Source organism: Ostrea edulis, chromosome 2 (genome assembly GCF_947568905.1).
Source record: "Ostrea edulis chromosome 2, xbOstEdul1.1, whole genome shotgun sequence".
Classification (NCBI taxonomy): Eukaryota; Metazoa; Mollusca; class Bivalvia; order Ostreida; family Ostreidae; genus Ostrea; species Ostrea edulis.
Window position 1 is genome coordinate 17,739,195 of NC_079165.1, and position 22,472 is coordinate 17,761,666.

A 22,472-nucleotide genomic window follows, 5' to 3' on the forward strand; every position below is an offset into this window, starting at 1 on the left:
TAATCATGCATGAAACAATTTGCATGGAACGGTGAATGGTCTGCACGAAACGGTGAACGGTCTGCATGGAACGGTGAACGGTTTGCACGGAATGGTGAACGGTTTGCACGAAACGCTGAACGATCTGCACAGAACGATGAACAGTCTGCACGGAACGGTGAACGGTTTGCACGAAACGAAACGCTTTGGAGGTGTAGTAGCATGCTTCAGGGTCTGTACCATATTCCTCCTAATAAGTGTCATAGTACCATATTCCTCCTAATAAGTGTGTCAGAAGAGGTATATCATAGTACCATATTCCTCCTAATAACTGCGTCTAGAAAATCGAAATAGAGGGGTGCTTGTTATATCTAGTTTATATGAAAGTAAGATCAGTCTAAAGTGGATAGTACATTTGTAAACTAAAAACATAGTTACTGTAGTAATATGTTTATATACAAGCATGAAGGCTTCACTAAGTATTTTCTCTCTTATAAACTGAGACAAAGTCAAAACTGGAGACCAACACCTTGAGGTTTAGTTTGTGGAAGATTCTCATGAGGGGATACAACATGGGGCTGTCGTCATCAGAACAATTATGCATAAATCTAATTTACTGATTCATAATTAAAAAATGCGGCCATAAACAATAAAATATGCGGAGGTTTGTACATCATGCGGAGTCACTCAACAACGTAAACACAAAAAGATATAATTAGTTTACAATGTTTCTCAATTTTTGTATAAAAGATATTGTGTGTAAACAAGATATTCGTTTTATGTAATTAATCGATTAGTGTGTGAATTGTCACTGTTCTGTTCTGTAATCCTGGTGGAATTTCATTGAAGCAGATTGTGACATGTTTTATAACTGTGACGTGTTTTATAACTGTGACGTGAGTTGTGATCTAAAGTGTCAGGTGATATGGGCTGATGCATGATTTACAGTCTTGGCTTTGTTTCATGAAGTAAATTTGACTATAGTAAAAGTTCAAATAAACCGCAAGAGTCTCCAGCTTTGATATAATCTTTACTTACATTGTTACTTATAGCATAACTAGTACAATCAATCTTTATTCTATCCCACACTGGAAACCAGAGAGGAGTTTCTGGAAAACAAGCTGCACATGCAATCGCGTTCAAAATAAAGGAAAAGCACCTGTCCAAAACCCGTCATATATCAATCAGTATACACTATAAAGATATTAAAAATCTCAATGCACAATGGAACTATTGCACAAAATGTTTCTTTCCAGCAATATTATCTTAGGAAATTATTATAAGCTGATCAAAACTGTCAAGAGAGAACCTACAAGATTTTTTCACTCTTATGGAGACGTCACCATTGTTGGTGAAGGGCTCCAAAATTTCAGTCGGATTCAAATTCACATAATTATATTGATTAATTTTGACATTCAAACTGAGTTTACTTTTGACATTCAAACTGAGTTTCAATCTATTTTTAACTTAAGATTTCTCTCCCCATAAAACTTATTTTCATGAAGTTTACACAATATCAGAGCAGCATAAATTTGACGAAGTTCTGGAAATTATTTTTTCTTTCATATATTGAATCATTGCTGTCTATCGTTAACAACTGTTATTTATTTTAGGCATCACAAGAAGTTAAAAGGCAGAAGCTGAACGAATACTCTTCATCACAAGAAGTTAAAAGGCAGAAGCTTAATGAATACTCTTCATCAAGTGGCAAGCACAAGAAAATCGCAGATATGGTTGTACGATACCTATCTCCATATTACAAAGATGGACACATTGTTTCCAAGGTAATATTGCTTTTATTCTTATATTCAGAAGGTCCAAATTTTGATTGTCAACATTAAATCAGTTATATTTTTTATATTTAACATAAAAAAAGGAAAAATATTTTTCTTTTAAGAAATGTGAATCAGTCCCTTAATTTTGAGGTCACAAGGTCAAGGTCTGGACATGGTAAGATATTGTCTGCTCAATATCTTGAGAATGCTTTGCTTGATAGACATCAAAGTTGGTACACTGGTGCACCCTAAAGAGTAGATTGTCCCCATTGGTTTTCAGATCACAATGTCATGTATGTTTCTATAAAACTTCTTATTACTTTCATTTCTACTGTATAGGAGTGTGTACATTGATTCATTTACCCAAGTTCAATATCTGATAATCTTAGAATAAACACTGCCAAATTATCAGATTAATTATTAAGAGGACCTCAACCACTAGATTAACAATTTTTAGCTCACCTGAGCCGAAGGCTCAAGTGAGCTTTTCTGATCACATTTTGTCCGGCGTCCGTCTGTCTGTAAACTTTTCACATTTTCATCTTCTTTTCATGAACCACTGGGCCAATTTCAACCAAACATGGCCAAAAGCATCCTTGGGTGAAGGGCTTTTAAGTTTGTTCAAATGAAGGGCCATGTCCCTTTCAAAGGGGAGATAATCACAAAAATGCAAAAATAGGGTGGGGTCATTTAAAAATCTTCTTCTCAAGAACCACTGGGCCAAAAGAGCTGAAATTTACCTGAAAGCTTCCTGACATATTGCAGATTCAAGTTTGTTCAAATCATGGCCCCCGGTGGTAGGATGGGGCCACAAGGGGGGATCAAAGTTTTACACATAAATATATAGGGAAAAACTTTAAAAATCTTCTTCTCAAGAACCACTAAGCCAGAAAAGCTGAGATTTACATGAAATCTTCCTGACATAATGCAGATTCAAGTTTGTTCAAATCATGGGCCCCTGGGGTTGGATGGGGCCACAGTAGGGGATCAAAGTTTTACATACAAATATATAGGAAAAATCTTTAAAAATCTTCTTCTCAAGAACCACTGAGTCAGAAAAGCTGATTTTTACATGAAAACTTTCTGACATAGTGCAGATTCAAGTTTGTTCAAATCATGGCCCCCGGGGGGTAGGATGGGGCCACAAGGGGGGGGGGGTCAAAGTTTTACATACAAATAGAGGAAAAAGCTTTAAAAATCTTCTTCTCAAGAACCATTGGGCCAAAGAAGTTGACATTTACATGAAAGCTTTCTGACATAGTGTAGATTCAAGTTTGCAAAGGGTAGTTTGGGCCATAATAGGGACTAAGGTTTTATATGCAAATATATATGGAAAGTCTTCAGATATGGGCCAAGGTGACTCAGGTGAGCGATGTGGCCCATGGGCCTCTTGTTACATGTGAAAGAATATATTGCATATCAAGCAACTGCTCAAAACACTTTATATCTGAATGATAATGTCACAGAGAGGATATGTCACAGAGAGGATATGTCATTTCTAATGTGTTGTTGTTATGTTGATAGGATGTCTTCAAGACGATGGCAAGGACCCTGTCTCACAGGTTGCAGTCTTCATCTGGGAGTGAGGAGCAGGGTAAGGAATACACACAGAATTCATTTCATTTTTAAAAGCAAAAATACATTTACTTGATTAACTCCGAGGCTCCGATTGAAAATTGTGTAAAATCAGAATTTTTAAAAAGGTTGTAGTGAGACCTGCCACTTGAAGGGTCTCTAGAAATGGTTATCCCACAGGTGGAGCTGGGGCTGGGTGGGTCATGGAATGCAAATTAATCTAGTTTTTGGAAGGTACTATTGTGACATAGTCTTCATAAGAATTCAGAAATGGTCACTTAGGGATTTGGGGTTGGATCAGACAGGACAAAACTTCAAATTTTAGATAGGAGCTTATGTGGCATGCATGCATGATTCAACACTTATGTTAGTGTTATAGTCGGAGGCTAGTGAAGTTACTGATTGTAAACTGTGGGTCAGTCCGATAGACTGTTCAGAATTATAAAAGGCAAGAGCTGAAACTGTTTTCAAGTAGACTGATTTTAATTCAGTAAAAAATTTATGCAGGGTTGGAAATTAGTCTACTCGACTACCCATGAGGGTCGATTTCTCAGATGGGTTGGACAAAAGTCAAGTGGTCAGGCTAATTTTAACAGCCAAATGTACAGCAACAAATGTCACAAATAAGCTAGCTTTACACAAATAAGTTTTATGAATAAATTCATTTATGTAAAATAATAAGCATCACAAAACTTAAAATTAGGACTGGCAGATTTTGAACAGGGCTGGCAACTTTTCAGTGTAGCCAGCCCTGCAACTGACTCTTAATTTGAAATTCATTGAATTTTCAACCCAGACTTCTGGGGTCCTTTGAATGCTTTAATTCACTGATGATCTGATGAAGGTCATTGTCAGTAATATGGAGACTGACGAGGATATGAAAGATGGAAACAGACCTATGATAAAAACAATGAAAAAACTTGCTACTTTTGGTTTTAAGCTCACCTGAGTTGAAAGCTCAAGTGAGCTTTTCTTATCGCCCGTTGTCTGTCGATCTGTCTCTTTGTCCATCTGTAAACTTTTTACATTTTTAACTTCTCCAGAACCACTTGGCCAATTTCAACCAGACATAGCAAAAAGCATCCTTGGGTAAAGGGCTTTCAAGTTTGTTAAAATGAAGGGGGCCATGCCAGATGAAAGCTTCCTGACATAGTGCAGATTCAAGGTTGTAAAAATCATGGCCCCCTGGTGTAGGTTGGGGCCACAATAGGAATCAAAGTTTTACATGTGAATATATAGGGAAAATCTTTAAAATTGGGTCCAGGTGAGTAATGTGGCCCATGGGCCTCTTGTTTGTTTTTGTTTATTAGATAGTTGGGGTTGCTTTTTGAGATGTGATACTGATTTGATGTTTTCTTTACTTTCAGCCAAACAAGAGTGCAAACGATTGATAAAAGAACTTTTCTCAACACATACCAAGATAACCTCAGAGCTGGACTTTTCTGATTGGAAATGAGTTTGACTGTGTATTTAGTCTGCTGAGTTGTTTGATTTTCAGTCCATCTGTAGGATGGCTCTGTATGCCATGCTACCAAACTTGACACGAATGTTCCCATGTAAATGGCCTTGTGATTTGAAGAATTTTAAATTTTAGTTTCCAAAATGGTGCTGCCATTTCTTAATATTTACATATCCTATGTTTTTGCTTTTGATATCTCTACCAGTTGTAATGATGGCCATTTCCTCATGAATGTGATGCAGTTGTGAACAATGCGTAGATGAATCTTGATAATTATAGTATGTCTCTTTTAACTGTGAATTCTGTCAGAAATTAAAGTAGGGTGTAAGTATAAGAAATAAACTTCATTTTTGAAAATACATAAGGGTATGAACTGCAACATGTCATGTCGGCGGTTAAGAAATAAATTTCACTTTTGAAAATATGTGAACTACAATGTTTCACACCAGTGCGTTAAAACTTCGATAAAGGTAGGCCGGCATGAAGGGGCGCAGTTCTTACCCTCATGTATTTTATCAAAATGAAAGTTATTTCTTATATTTACATTTATACTCTCATTTCAGTCGAAATTCCCAGCCATTAAAACAGATGTATGACATTTATCATGATTCATTTGCGCATTGATCACAACTGCATTCAATGCATCGCATACAGGAGGAAATTAATGCCTCTCATTCCAATCGGTAAAATCTCAAAAACAAATTGAATATTTCCTATTGTGTAACATTTCACAGATGTTTCATATCCGAAAGTTGTTAGAATATTATTACATTTTTACTGGATGTCAAAAGTGCATTCTGTGATGTGAATACAACTTTACACATACAAAATATTGTTACGTTATATGTCAGCTTATTAACGGATGTCAGTTATGATTCAGACCCTCTGAACACTTCTGGGACGCTGGCTATCAGGATATGGAAATAAATGCGTGCCAGAACATTTTAAATTGGTTTCTTGGTAAAATATGCAGGCATGGATCCAGGATTTGAAGTAGGGAAGAGTGCAAGGTAGTCAGTACTGTCTTGGTACCTAGAGGGTTCCCACTGAGTAGTTGTACTGATTTGCTGTGTTGTATTTCACATGCATTATTAACAATTTTATTTCATTAAAGTAACATGACCAAGCTGTGACAAAGTTAAACAGATAAGACCTCGTGCAGTTTCCCTAACCCCCGTACCATTCCCTATGGCATGGTTTGCGGGGGAAATATTTCAATTTGGGCAAACATGTAATGACTACACTGAGTTGATAACTATAAGCTCAGTTTTTATTTAGAACGTACACAATGCCAGACAACTATCAGAAGAAAAGAGACTCTAGTACCAGGATATTAATTTGCTTCATACAATTTGCTGAAGAGAAAACCAGTAAAATATTTTGAGAATAAAACTGTTTTTCTGGATTAGTCGAATTGAAAGTCCTCTGGAATTAAGATCTGAATGCAGAGTATCAATCTTGCATTAGGAGCTACATACTTTATGAAAGGCATTATTTCTGAAGGACTTAACAGAATTTGGTTAAAAATCTTGTACACAAAACACACATATGGAATCTCCACACACACACTTACAGTACCCAAAAGCTTGCGAGGGGAAAAACATGATATTTGTATTCACACATTTAATGCTTTAAAGGGACTGGTTCACGATTTTTGATAAAACTATTTTTCATTTTTGATGGTAAACATTAAAAATATAACTCATTTAATATTGACAGCCAAAATTTTAACCTTCTGAATGCAAGAATTAAAGCAATATTTTAAATCTGTGTTGTGTAAACAAAGACTCGAGTCTTTTTATGTATATAAACAAACAAGTGAAATATTGATTTTGTAATATAAAGCATCTTCATTTTGCATAGTCACAAATTTTAACTTTTAGATGACACATTTACCCCAAAACTGCTATGAAATGTGAAAGATATAATAAACTTAGATCGATATCCATTTCTTTTTAAAATTTCATAAACAATAACATACCGCAATCTTTGTTTACAAAACAAATAATAAACTCTCTAAAATGAACTTCTTTGATAATGTATAACCTTAATTAATTTTTATGTGAATTAACTCTTTTAAACACATTAGACAGTAGATTTTGATCATTAAAAGTGAAAAAGAAAATTTTGGGGAAAATCGTGAATCAGTCCCTTTAAATAGGACTGGATAACTCAGTGGTTACAGCACCTGACTAATAATGCAGGGGCACTGCAGGCACTTGTTTCTGTAAAACAGAAAGTCGAGGAGTTATTATTATTATACAGACATTGTAGCTGATTTACAGAAACAAGTGCCTGTAGTCATACCCCAGGGCAGGGCTATGTTAACTGGGTGGTTTTATTGAGGAATGGTAGGGGTCTCCCCTCCATTAGTTAGTGCCCCCCCCCCCCCCCCCCAATTTTTAACCAAAATAGAAAAGAAAAATTGTGTAAACAATGGAACAGCAAAAGTATGTATTAGATTTGACAAACAAGTGCATAAAGATAAACAAAGCAATTATTTGTTGTTATTTATTGATTTTATTATGTAAAGTACATGTATATAGAATAACCCATAAAGTAACCTAAAGTCTCAACACCCTGGAATCCCCCCTCCTTTTTTGATGAAAGGTGAAGATAACGAACAGTGATCAATCTCATAACTCCTATAAGCAATACAAAATAACGAGTTGAGCAAATTTGGAGCCCTGGACACACCAGAGGTGGGATCAGGTGCTTAGGAGGAGTAAGCATCTCTTATCGACCGGTCACAATCGCCGTGAGCCCTATTATCTTGATCAGGTAAATGTATTTATTCGTGGTAAAAATCAGTGTGCAATCGGTATGAAACACATCAGACAGCATATGAACCAATGATAGGTTAATTGTATTGGCAAACTAGATCGTTATAACGACCATAGAATTTGCGAAATGCTGACTTTAAACAAGACTGCTGAAACCCCTATTAACGCAGAACAAGCTCTTGCGTATCACATCAGTTGAGAGATATAAACACCATATGCAGGTGATGATTGAATATTGCTACATAGATATGGGACGTTGACGATGGAGAAGCTGAAATCATCCCTTTCGTTATAAAGTTGAATTCTTAGTTTGTCGTTAATATCTACTTTCAATAAAATATCTAAGTATGAAGCAGAAGTGGACGACTCTGGTGTCTTTTATTTCGAGTTCAGAGGGATATATCGAATCGACATATGAATGAAAATTATTATTGTTAATAGATAAAACGTGCTTCAATCGGGGTTTGAATTATTAAATGAAACTTATTGTAATAAAAAATCAGATCTGTACATAATATTACCAAAGTTTATGTTTATTGGCGTATAGGTAGATCAGTGATTATATCACTTAACTGGTAATTTAACGGTCCAGAGTTCGATCCCCCCAAATGCTTCAAAGATTTTTTTTTCTTCTTTGCTTCAAAACTTTCTATAATACGCAGCACAAGAGCTGACAGTTTATATATAGTTTTTATGTGCAACAACCAGGAACTATCAAAATATACTCTTAATATACCCCAAAATTCTTCGTAGAAACGAGATAGAAAGAAAGTGAATTGTACATGAAATGTCTCCAAAAATTATACATTATTGAGAAATTTCGCGTATGAAAGATCTTTTTTTTTTTTTATCAGGTTAGCATTATGGCCTGTGGGCCTCTTACCTTCTATAAAAAGAAATATTATTTCAAATTGGTGGGTGTTTTTTTTTTTTTTATATTAACAAACATTTTTTGACAATCTTCTCTAGGTACTTTGCTCGAATTGGTAACGCCATTGTTGTCATAGGGTTAGGGTTTAATGCCCCGGACTACTTTTACACCTACCCATCCAACTATGTATGTGAGGCTGCTGTGAGAGGACAACTTTTGAGCAATACGCCAATCTGGCATCGTTAATGTTTACGGTAAAACAGTTGAGATTTCTTAATTTTATCTTAGAGACAAGTTTGTTTCATAGGGAGTATGAAAATTCTATGACTGAGTGCATGGAAAGAAAATTTCGAATTTCCTCTATTGAAAAAAGTCGCATGGAGTGTTGGTAAAATGGGTTGTGAAATGCTATGCCGATCGTAAACCTGCATTTTTCTTGTGAATACTTTGTCAATAGACTTGAAATTTTAGAGCATTTACATAACAATGATTATTATTTGTTAAAGAAATCAACGAGAAAAACCACAATGTAGATCTACCAAGATATAAAGTAAAATTCTCACGTACGTAACGTAATGCACGATAAAAGAGTTTTCTTGTCAATGTGTATGTCAAGCATAATTTCAGCTGGCATACAACGCTAAAAAATTTTTGAATGATAGTTGAGACATTGTACAACCGTAATTCAAAGTTGAAAATTTCAAGGTTGAAACAACATCCAGTTGACTTCATTGAACGTACGGAAATGCTATCTTCCCCAATCAAGAGTTTCTTCGCTTTTATATATGAAGCAGAGTGGATCAGAAACCCTTGACTTGGGAAGATGGAAAATGCATGATATGTCTGTTTCTCCATGTTGAAAATCGAGATGGTATGCAGACTTGTTCCTCATACACTGTTGTGAGTTATTCTAAGGTGTGCAGTGAATGATTCGAGTGTATTTATAATACTCAAGTGACTGTTAAAGCCTCTGGGCCTCTTGTATAAAGATATCGAATTGGGAACCTATATAGTTATTGACTTGTTCAAGGACAACAGCTAGCTGTTTTGTTTGACCCAGAAATGAATCTGTTGCCTAAATTAAGCCATATATAGGCCGAGGGTAGCTATATAGGCCGAGGGTAGCCATATATAGGCCGAGGGTAGCTATATATAGGCCAAGGGTAGCCATATAGGATGAGGGTAGCCATATATAGACCGAGGGTAGCCATATAGGCTGAGGGTAGCCATACAGGCCGAGGGCAACAGATCCGTTAGAAGTTTGTCCGTTGTGTTGTGATACACCTTCATTTTTAGGTTGTTTTTACTAGATGCATGTAGTTTGTTGACTTTGAACTTTTAACAGGATCACCGAATTCACTAGTTTAAAAGAAAATGTACCCAATATCCTTATTAATGATAATATTTATTGTGTTTCTGCTCTGTGTTGCATTTAATAAATTTTTTATTTCATTATCAGTCAAATTAATGAATCTTGCTATTAAACAAAGCAGCAGATCAAGAATCATGTGACTTGCATAGCCAATAGAAATAGAGCAGACTATTGCCCGGTCAACAGTTCGTAACCTGTTGACCGGTCAATAGACCACGAGTGTGAGAGTTGGTTTGACAGTTATGATGTTGGTTCTAAATCATATAAGTTTTATATAGGAAAAAATTAAGGTGTATAATAATGACTCCAATTTCAGAAGATCAGAAAGGAGATCTAGCTTACAACTTACACATGTAAGTTTTTCTCCTAGAAGTTTTCAATGCCCTTTTCTTTTAATTTTAGGCACAGAAAGACTGAGCATCAACATGCGGATTACCAGACAATTATTTGTGTCTCGAAAGAGGAGGTTCAAATTTTTATTGGACAAATTAACTTACAAGGATTTTCCTTTAAATGCTCCAGCTCTCAATGGTGAGGTTATGCAAATTTTGTATTCCCTAAGTGAAAAAACTTTTGCCATTTTCTTGTGTAGTTTGTTTGACCATTTTCTATTGACATCATGAAAGTTGGTGAAAATTTACTTGATGTTGCATTTACACAACTAAAAATATATATACTAGTCTATCATCTGTCTAGCATAATGTCAGGACTGATTGCCTGCCTCCCCTCATCTTGTGTCCTTGAATTTTCAAATCTTAAAGGGTTTAAACTTGACCAAAAAATCATGGTAGCCAGCAGGGCCCCTAAAAGTCAAATTTTAGTTGCCCATGTTAAAAATTGGTTGCTCTGGTGAAAATCAATGAAACTAAAACTAAACAATATGTCAAAAATTATACAGCCAAGGCCATCATTAAAAATATTTTTGTTTGATGTACTCCGACCCACATTTTTCAAGGTGGGTAGGTAGGTAGGTTTTTTTGTTTTTTTTTGCAGTATCGAAAAAATTGATTATTGTCATAAAAACGCAGACTTAGAAATTTATTGATGTTTTCATTAAACATTGGACAAGACAGATTTAATAATTATTGTTATAAAACATTCATCAAAAAAGTTTCTTAGAGAATATAAACCTTTAAAATGAAACAATGTCTATTTCCCTGGAAACCAAATTAAAAAAAAAATTAAAAATTAAAAGTACTGAAAAAAGTGATTGGGTAGGGGCGATTTTCACGGGTCAGTCGGAGTACATCAAACAAATCAATTTTTATTTTTGGCCTAATCCAACTCAATCAGCCACTTGGACTGTGTGAATTGGCCTTTCTTTTCTCGGGCTTCCTTACTCCCTGTATATGATTCCACACGTTCATATCCATTGTTTTTGTCATTCAGTAACTTGAATTTGATCAAATAGCCCTATGTTAAATCACTGTATGAAAGTGTTTAAATGACTTTGTAGAATGAATTAAACGGAAAAAATCTACAACTCAAAATGGCAATAACCGGAAAATATCAATGATCAATCTCTGTCCTATCTTCAAATTCCATATGCCAGCAATTCAACAATTTCCTTAAATGAAATGAAAGCATCCAGGACATTCCAGGTTGGACTAATTTGGGTTGCGAAAATCTACACTACAGATTAGAATATTGTATCTGTTTTTCCGCTTAATTACTGGTATAGGAAAACAAATCAAATCTCTTGCACAAGGTTAAACAAAATCGTTGTTAATGAGTAGTTCATCAAAATCATGCACGTATCCTCTTGAAGTGTATATATAACAATGGCATTAATTCAATCCATGCTTCATAGATCATAGTCGTGATGGTCTAGGGATTGGAGTCAGGATTCAAAGTATGCTGGAAAAAAAATATCTGTACAAGTCTCAAGAACAGCAAACTGTCAATATGACGTGAAAGCACCAGCATGCAATTATACATCATTTTTATTTTTTACCACTAAGACATAGACTTCCAGTTCTCAGAGTTCAAGAGATGAACTCTTGCACCGTCAACGAGCAACACTTCTAATTGAAAGATTTAGTTGTATGGCGCTCAGGCAACCATCAAGGCCCAGTAGGCTTCTTGTAAAAGAAAATTCTTTACACTAACATGTTTAAGTATGGTAACTTTATCAGAATGAAACTGCAACATCTCAATATTAAAATTTTTTGAGCAAGTAGTTGAGTATGTTCCATACTGCTTGTCCAGTAAATTATTTGCTCTGGGGTTGCAGATATTGATGTCGAAAAGCTCGTTGAAAAGAAGGGAACACGAAGCAACCAGCCCAAAGAACTGCCGGCAGAGCTAGCAGATGATCCAAGATTTTATAGCCCACTCAAACCAGAAGACAGAAAAAACTATCGAGAAATCCCAGCTTTTCTATACAATAAAAACTGCAGATTTATTGACGGTAAGTAGACAGTATTAGGGTACATGCATTGATGTGTAATTATCCCATTGCTTCCAACTTGGTGAATATTCAGTTCTTAAGGTGACTCTATACTCGCATTATTATCTGATAAAAATATAAAAAGTGTATTGATTTCCATTTATTAAAATTCAAACTAATAAATTATCAAATAAAATATATAGGTCATCACACTTTTTAAGATGTGAAACATACATAATAAAACAGAATCATAGATCAACATAAGAAAATTGCAATTTTTTAAAACAGCATTATCAAAATTTCACAAAAACTGGTTACAACGATATATTTTTAATAGTATTCACTACAAGTTCATGAAACTGTTTCTTTGCAAAAATATACAAAATGTCTGTAAAAAAAAATATAAAAAATCTCTTGCATAATGAACTTAATAGAAAGATCAAATGAAAACAGAATTATTGTCCTTGGATTAAATATTGAAACATATCATTGATTATGCAAATATAACTTAGATTTTATTTATGCATGTCTAACTAGATTATTTTTTTTACAATAACTTTCAGAAAAAATTCCAACTAAGTTTATGTTCTTGCATAAACCAAAAAAAAATGACTTTGCAAAATCTTATGACATTACAAGAGGGTGGAATTACAATAACCTATTCATAATCTGTTACAGGTACTAACCAAGCTTGTTTTCTTACAAAATCTGTGAAGTTCGAAGGAATGCCAGAAAGTGTGCAGCAAGTGATTGACAAATTTGAAGTTCCAGATGAGGTAAAATATGAATTTGTTATGTGTTTCTCTCAAATATGAGCAATGAAACAGTCCACACATGCATTACAACACTACTGAAGAGAATCACATAGCAAGTCTTCAATAACTCCAGATATTTCATCCAATGGGAAGTAGTATCACATAGCAAGTCTTCAATAACTCCAGATATTTCATCCAATGGGAAGTAGTATCACATAGCAAGTCTTCAATGACTCCAGATATTTCAACCAATGGGAAGTAGTATCACATAGCAAGTCTTCAATGACTCCAGATATTTCAACCAATGGGAAGTAGTATCACAACACCAAATAATTTTTATATATTCCCTTGTGATTTTATCTGAAATATCAGAAAGAAGTAGGTTCATGAATGGCTTTTTGTTTGTACAATCTTCTCCGGATATATTGGAATTCAGGGTGTCAGCTAATTTTTTCAATATCTGAATTTCAAATTAAACCCATGCATTAGTTGCAGATCTACTATTTTAAAAACGCAGTGTACATGAAATGAAAATAAAATAAGGGCATATGAAGTGTTTCTGACATTTTTTCTAAATTTATTTTACTTTATTATCTCCTCGGTATGAAGAGTTCTTGTATGATTTCCAAATAGGTTTAACTTGCCTAACTAGTATTGGAAAGGTCCCAGGTTTGATACCTGATTGTGCCAAAGATTTTTCTCTCCATCTTTACAACAGTAATATGCATTTATACAACTTACTGCAGTACATATGAGCTGACTTTACATAATTTGTACTTGCCACAACCAGGAACTATCAAAATATGCTAACTCATATAAAAACCTGGTGATATACCCCAGGATTTACTTTAAATTAAGTGAAAAATTAGTAAAAGTTATTTCAAATTAACGGACATTTCAACGTAAAGAATTTAAGTGGAGCAAGCTCAAGTTGTATGTTATTTTGTGTCCTATTTAAGAATTGTTCACTCATATAGAGATGACCCACTTGAGACATGCCACAAATCTTGACCTATGTATGACACTCAGGGCTGTAGCAGTGAGGGTTCTTTATCATGCCACTTGTTACTTTAACTTGGGACCTCTGTTTATACACCCAGGGTTCTGTATCATACCACTTGTTACTTTAACTTGGGACCTCTGTTTATAAGATCATATCCAAAACATCCACGACTTTCATTTCTAATGCTGGACAAATGGTGAAGTCGCTGTGTTAGACTTCTAGGGTTTAATGTGTTGCTGGGTTTTAGAAGCAAAGTGACTAAGCCCCATTCCAAGGGGGAGATAATAAAAAAAATACTTAAAATGTGGTACATGTTTGTAGTTTCAGTCTTTTAGCCCATACACCAGTGTAACTAAAATTCAGGGTGGGCAGCCCAGTCACTCACATGGCAAACAAAGTTTTCCACAAAATATTCCCATGTTTTGTTCAGATCTTATAATCCTACTTTCACTTTTCACTTAACTCTTTAGTAACCAAGGTCATATGTGGAAAAAATTTGGCGGTTTATCGAAGAGGTCACAAAGTCCCTAAAAACAAATGCTAACGGAAGAAGATACTCTGACTATGAGCACCAATGATGAGGGAGAGTGTGACAGTGAGATTGAGTGTGACAGTGAGATTGAGTGTGACAGTGAGATTGAGTGTGACAGTGTGTTTGATTTTAGATGAAGAGGGATACAGGAAGAAGAAAAAGTACCTTATGTTAACCACAACCCTGATGACACATGTACCTTCAGTGATTTTATGTTAACCACAATCCTGATGACACATGTACCTTCAGTGATTTTATGTTAACCACAACCCTGATGACACATGTACCTTCAGTGATTTTATGTTAACCACAACCCTGATGGCACATGTACCTTCAGTGATTTTATGTTAACCACAACCCTGATGGCACATGTACCTTCAGTGATTTTATGTTAACCACAACCCTGATGACACATGTACCTTCAGTGATTTTTTAAGACCCATTTTAGGTCCGAATATCAGCCCTTTCCCCTCCCAAAAATTACCAGTTTTTTCCCAATTTAACTTGCAATTTTTCCTATGATAAAAACTGGCGAAAAACGTATTTGTTTAAAAAATAAAGTTCAATGTGAATTGTTTATGTACGACATGACAAAATCGCATCAATTCTAAAACATTTAGAAAGAATAGTTGAAAATTTTTAAGAGCTTTTAAAGAAAAGAAAGTTAAAGCTGTACGACCCGATGTTCATGTATTATTTTTGTACATAATTACTTTAAAGCAGATTAATTACTTTATAAAGTTATTAACTTTCCCTTAATTACATGCTTGAAAACATCTGCATGTAAAAGAAAACAGTGCAAATATTATTTAGAAAGTAAATATAGTGGGTACATATATAAATCGTCCCATAATAGATGTCTATAAATAGACCCAAGCACGTCAGGGGAATCCCAACATGATGTATAAACTCATACGCAACTGTCTAGTTTTAAGGCTGAAAGAGCGTAAAACAACGAATTACTAAGAGTTATTTGATATTTTTATTTCTATTAAACTTATGGTACGGTACTATTATAACAAAATACACAGTTTTACACAAATAAGACCACCATTGATCTGAAAGTTTGAACTGGTCACGTGACTGTCACTTGAAATGGCAGTGACGCGGTTATTTGTAAACATCGATTCAAAATCAAATAATTTGGGTTAAAACAGGTGAAATAATTTATGATATGTCGTACAGCCTCATAACTACATACGTGCGATGATTTAATAGCATTTTTAAGAGATGGGAAAAAAAATTGTAATTCGGACCATAAAGCTTTAAATATGTAAGGGCTATTCCAGAAATAAATACATGGGGGGGTCGGGAGGCACCTTTTGTATATACCAAGCACCCATTAAAAAAAATAAAAAATTACCCCATGACCCATCAAATTAATAAACTCATTTTACAATGACCCATCTAATAAAAAAAAAAAAAAACTAACCAGACCCACCACAAAAATATTTTTAAAATTGAAAACGGTACAAATCTCGCGAGGTTTTCGGGACAAACATTCTAGTCAATGACGCGGTAATGCCTGTGCGACATTGTATCACAGTAGTTCTGAAGAAACGATGTCACATCAACAATCAAAGGCATCTATGGCGGGAATGTTGGAAAGATTGGGAGTCCAAATGATGCTATTATCATGAAATGGGTATGGATATGTTTTTCCACGAATCGTTTGTCTTCTAATGGAGCCCGCGCCCGGAGGCCTCTATATCACCATCACACCGACTGATAAATATAACGCATCGGTACCCTCGTATAAATCAACTAAGGTTTGCCTATTTTTATTAGAAAACAGAATACCTATTGGTTTCAAAATATTCCCAAAATCAATGCACTGTAAACTGTAATAATCTACAGAACAGAGTTCGCCGCCATCACGTCCAAAGGGACCCTACTAAACGCGCCTCTAATTTGAAGAGTGCCGTAATGGAAAGTTATGCGCTGCAAAGAGCGACAACTCGAATAGTTCTATGTTACTTCCGATTTCGAAAGCAGCATTTCGAAAGCACGTTTTCAATTTTCCCTCCGACGTTTTGTAACCAACACGACAAGAGCGACAATAAAAATATTCTGAAAACTCAACACCCACGTGGCACAAAATAAAACAATAGAAACTACCCACTACCCATAATAAATATTTTTTTAACAGTCCAACCACGGACCAATTAAAATATGAAAAAATACGACCACCCACACAAAAAAATTTTGTTTGCCGCCCGACCCCCCCATTTGATTATTTCTGGAACAGCCCTAAAATAAAAGAAGAATGACATCAATTTGTGTTTGATTTCTTGTTTGATATGATATATTTAGCATATTTACAATAATGACTAGGTTTTCCCAATTTGATCAAATGTTGACAATTTTTCCCAATTCGAAAACCACAAGGAACCTTTTGAAAATTGTTGAAAAATCACTGATCTTCTAGACTAGAAATCTGAAAATTTGTCTTGATGCTTTTCAAGATAGTTTGAGTTCATAATGGATGACTTTGTATATTAGATTAAGATGTTGCTGTCTTGGCCTCTCACATTTCAGAGTATTTGCTTGTTTCATTTAGTGACATGTGACTTTAATATTTTCAGTCCAAGTTGTTACAAAAAGCTATCATGAAAGCTCAGATGTGGGACTCGACGAAAGAGAAACTCCCAAAGAGACGTGATCCTGAAAAACCAGAATATAACTTTTCTAGAGAATATGGAATCCCTATGGAAAAGAGATTGTAAGTTTTGAAGTTGATGATCATATGTCTATTTCTGTTTCTGAATTTATTGGTGGCTGCAAGTTGCACAGTAGTAATTCTATGATTGACTCTGGTGCAAAGGCAATGCACTATGACTCATATTGTGAAAATGCACAATTTCTTTTGAAATTTTCTCAACTTTTGGGCAGAAAGGAAATGGTTTACTTATGAACAAAATCAAAAATCGATTTGTTCCCATTGTTAATATTTTCATTATTAAAGCTATCTGATATATACTTACATTTCTCCAACCTGAAGCTCACTGACATTCGATTAATGTATACTTAATAATAAGAACCAATCAAGTGGACCTTTGGTCATCTGAATGCTTAGAAACTCTCCCAATCGCATGTCAATAGATATTTTGATTGAATGAAGAGAAATCGCATGCACATTTACTGTACTCTCTGTTGTTGTAGAGACATGCTGTCATTTGACCTGCTTCGTTTGGCTGACATGGCGGTCACTGCTAAGTACCCACAGAATGGAAGGAACAGAAGAATGATATTTCGTCCAGACGGAATAGCTACGTACTTTCATTTCAATGGTACAAATCTTTACAGAGCAAACCACGTTTGTGCTGTAAATTCCATTTAAAATGGGAGTGCAATACAACTAAGTTCTCCAATGACTGGTCCATCCCATCCTCTCATCAGTCACTCACTTATATTACCCAATCCTCTCATCAGTCACTCATTTAGAATATCCAATCCTCTCATCAGTCACTCATTTAGATTACCCAATCCTCTCATCAGTCACTCATTTAGAATATCCAATCCTCTCATCAATCCTCTCATCAGTCACTCATTTAGAATATCCAATCCTCTCATCAGTCACTCATTTAGAATATCCCATCCTCTCATCAGTCACTCATTTAGAATATCCAATCCTCTCATCAGTCACTCATTTAGAATATCCAATCCTCTCATCAATCCTCTCATCAGTCACTCATTTAGAATATCCAATCCTCTCATCAATCCTCTCATCAGTCACTCATTTAGAATATCCAATCCTCTCATCAGTCACTCATTTAGAACATCCAATCCTCTCATCAGTCACTCATTTAGAATATCCAATCCTCTCATCAGTCACTCATTTAGAATATCCAATCCTCTCATCAATCCTCTCATCAGTCACTCATTTAGAATATCCAATCCTCTCATCAGTCACTCATTTAGAACATCCAATCCTCTCATCAGTCACTCATTTAGAATATCCAATCCTCTCATCAGTCACTCATTTAGAATATCCAATCCTCTCATCAATCCTCTCATCAGTCACTCATTTAGAATATCCAATCCTCTCATCAGTCACTCATTTAGAACATCCAATCCTCTCATCAGTCACTCATTTAGAATATCCAATCCTCTCATCAGTCACTCATTTAGAACATCCAATCCTCTCATCAGTCACTCATTTAGAATATCCAATCCTCTCATCAGTCACTCATTTAGAATATCCCATCCTCTCATCAGTCACTCATTTAGAATATCCTAACCTCTCATCAGTCACTCATTTAGAATATCCCATCCTCTCATCAGTCACTCATTTAGAACATCCAATCCTCTCATCAATCCTCTCATCAGTCACTCATTTAGAATATCCAATCCTCTCATCAGTCACTCATTTAGAATATCCAATCCTCTCATCAGTCACTCATTTAGAATATCCAATCCTCTCATCAATCCTCTCATCAGTCACTCATTTAGAATATCCAATCCTCTCATCAGTCACTCATTATACTCCCCGCAAACGAAGTTTGGGGGGGGGGGGGTATACTGGAATCACTTTGTCCGTCCGTCCTTCTGTCCGTCCGTTTGTTCGTAGACGCAATTTGTCCGAAGTTTATTTCTAATACCGCTGGACATATTTCATTCAAACTTTATGCACATCTTCTATATATTATGTAGTTGTGCATCTCCTATTTTCATCGAAATATTTTAACAGTTATAGAAGTTACGCACATTTTCTTTTCATTTTGGGGGTTGCACACTTTGTCCAGAGTTTAATTCTAATACCGTTGAACAGATTTGATTCAAACTTTATTCTCATTTTATATATATAATGTAGTTGTGCATCTTCTATTTTTATTGAAATATTTTAACGGTTATGGAAGTTACGGACATTTTCTGGTTTGGTTGTACTTGTAGTAATAGACACAATTTGTTCAGAGTTTATTTCTAATGACAAAGTAAAGTTGGCATAACATAATGATCTTTAACAAAGTGAATATAAACTAAAGACTAGAAGACTTGACCAGGGATTTGCAATCATACAGCCTAAAATGTGCCAAATAGTATTCATTGTTTATATTAAGCATATTTTTAATATTTCATGTACTGCTGTACTGTAGAATATACACTTATGCATTCACATTGATTGCCCTGTAGATAATGTGAAAATATCCAATGTGCTTGCATTAAATATTTCCCATCATTTTATATGCCCTGCGGGGGGTATTAGTCCCATTAGGACAGTTCTAGTTTAGACTAGTTCTTTAGAATACTGACTTCCTTTTATTAGATGATGCCTTGTGCCAAGGTTGACTGAACAATCAGTCAATCAAAGTACTGGATGTACAGGTAGCTGGGATCCGTGTTGATAAAATGCAAATGGTATTCCGTAGACACTTCTCAAAAACATAGGCCTACTTTCATTTCATGAAACTTGTAAACAATGAGAACTGAAAACCTACAGAAAAACTTTAGAACCCACAAAGTTCACAATCATATGAAGACTAATGTTCTATAAGATTTCTCAAATATTTTACTTTCAAACTTCTTTTGACCAGGCTTTTCAAACTTTCACTGCTCTGGCTCAGAGATTACATCTTTCACTATCTATATTCCCTATGTCTTAGATTGTCAAAACCTTCCTAGTACAAATAGATATGTTGAAGTTTTATTTACATGTAAATACCCAATAAGATTATTTATTTACTCATGAATCAAATGTACATATGCTTACAAATGCGTAAAAACATTGACATTTGGATAAATAGTGCAATGTCAGCATGGAGAAGAACTAGGACAGTTGTGATAAGGCCCATCATCTCTCGAACATGCCAATCTGAGTTCCTGTAGTAAATGTTAAAAAGAATATCTTTTCTAGCTTTTATAAATTGTAGAAGATCTTTGAATGTTTGATATTACAATATTCTGACAATGAAAAGTGAATGCTCATTTGGGTGGTGATTCGGATCTCATTCAGATTGATACGCTCAGATCGACAATCCCGATAGTCTGGCTCATAGCTTTGCTATGGACCCCAACTAAAAATGTGAAAAATAAATGACAATGGACAGATTTCTTTTTATCAGAAATAATATCTCTGGTGGGCATAAAGCATCATTTGATGATAAGGATTTGAGTGAAGGACCACATCCCTTCCATGATGAGACAATTAGAAAAAAGAAAAATGGGGTGTTTTTATATATCGTTGCCTGTGAAACATAGGGAATACTGTGGGATTACTTTGTCTATTGCTTGTTTGTCACACCCTTGAACTTTGAAATTATTATATATACAATTATCACTGGTGCCTTCACATAGTTATGCCCTCAAAAATAACACGGGTCACAGTGAAGATATTTAGAATATAAAGGAAATTCTTTAACAATCTGCTCCCGGAGAACAATTTTTCAAATAGGCTGCAAGCATCCTTTCATAGTATAGATTCAAGGTGTTGATCAAATCATGGGCTATGGAATCAGGATTTGGCCAAAATAGAGTGCCAAGCTTATATTGGAATGCTTTTTCAATTTAGAGTGATATCATGTTTGGATTAATTGCTAGAATGAGACATTATTACATAAAAGTGAGAAATGATGGGGAATAATTAGCAATTGGGAAATAGGGTATCTTTTTACATTCACTGAGACTGTGTCTTGTGGATTGGTTTTAGTGTACTGTGGGGTGCTATATGTTGTAAAGAAGCTGAAATATGAGGAAGGTTCTAAAAGTACGTACATGGTGACAGTTTTTTAGCTCACCTGGCTAAAGGCCATTCTGAGATATTCCATCCCTTGAAGTCTATTGCCCATGTGTTGTCCTCAAGGATAGCATGCATCTGTAACCCTAAATTATATTTTAAGGAGGACCATCCTTTTAAAGATCTGCCTCAATCAAATATTTTGTTTTTATTTTAATACCGGTAGCTGAAACAACTCTTAAGGTTACCAATAGTAGCACATATTTGACATACCCTATCATGCTTATTTTCCTATAATATGTTTTGGAGTTCATGTACCCAAATATCAACATCCCAAATTTCATACACAAAAATTATCTCATAATTTAGATTTATGAAGTTATTTTCTAAAACACACCGTATTAGATTATAATGTTATCGAATAGTCTGCACATTAAATAGTTGAATTATGATATGTGTTTTACCAGTGCTTGACATTTTGCAGAAGGATAATTAGATCTAACATTGAAATCCAAGTACATACTAGTGTGTCCCAAAGCTCTCATCACTGCGAGCTTTAATTCAATCTGATTAAATAAGATCTTTGATCCTTTCCATTATTGTTATGTCGCTTTGTGTAGCGACATAACAATAACGGACCGGATCAAAGATCTTATTTTAATCAGATTGGCTTTAATTAGGCATCAGTTCAGGGTAGATGATAAAACATCAATATTTAGAAATGAGTTTTAAAATGAACTTTAAATAATATGTTGTAGAGTTTTGGACTGTGGTTAATTGCCTGGATGGGTCAATGTTTAGAACAAATGGCTAGTTATGCTTGGCCCCTGGGTTTGAATCCTGATGCAATCATATGTCTTTCCCCCCTCTACAAATATATTGAACAGAACAGAAATGAAAATATTATAAAGTTTGAAAATGTCTTCTGATAGATGATTTACAAGTTAGCTATTTATTATTCCTACCAGTGTGGATGCTCTTCTGATAGACGATTTACAAGTTAGCTATTTACTATTCCTATGAGTGTGGATAGTCTTCTGATAGATGATTTACAAGTTAGCTATTTACTATTCCTATGAGTGTGGATGCTCTTCTGATAGATGATTTACAAGTTAGCTATTTACTATTCCTATGAGTGTGGATGCTCTTCTGATAGATGATTTACAAGTTAGCTATTTACTATTCCTATGAGTGTGGATGCTCTTCTGATAGATGATTTACAAGTTAGCTATATACTATTCCTATTAGTGCGGATGCTCTTATCTGGTTTCAGATTCTCTGCTGAGTTTTTACCTGTTTTCAGATT

At 34.9% G+C, this 22,472-nt stretch overlaps 1 protein-coding gene across 1 annotated transcript in view; it reads left to right on the forward strand.

Annotated features, from left to right (window-relative positions):
- LOC125679612 (ATP-dependent DNA helicase Q5-like) overlaps positions 1-22,472 on the forward strand; it is a 53,686-nt gene that overhangs the window by 24,460 nt on the left and 6,754 nt on the right. Inside the window, exons 10-18 of the mRNA XM_056153323.1 lie at positions 1,593-1,763; positions 3,279-3,348; positions 4,697-4,769; positions 8,541-8,632; positions 10,217-10,345; positions 12,048-12,224; positions 12,882-12,979; positions 17,079-17,215; positions 17,656-17,766. Of these exons, the coding sequence (XP_056009298.1) occupies positions 1,593-1,763; positions 3,279-3,348; positions 4,697-4,769; positions 8,541-8,632; positions 10,217-10,345; positions 12,048-12,224; positions 12,882-12,979; positions 17,079-17,215; positions 17,656-17,766 (1,058 nt within the window). The remainder of the gene's footprint in view (positions 1-1,592; positions 1,764-3,278; positions 3,349-4,696; positions 4,770-8,540; positions 8,633-10,216; positions 10,346-12,047; positions 12,225-12,881; positions 12,980-17,078; positions 17,216-17,655; positions 17,767-22,472) is intronic.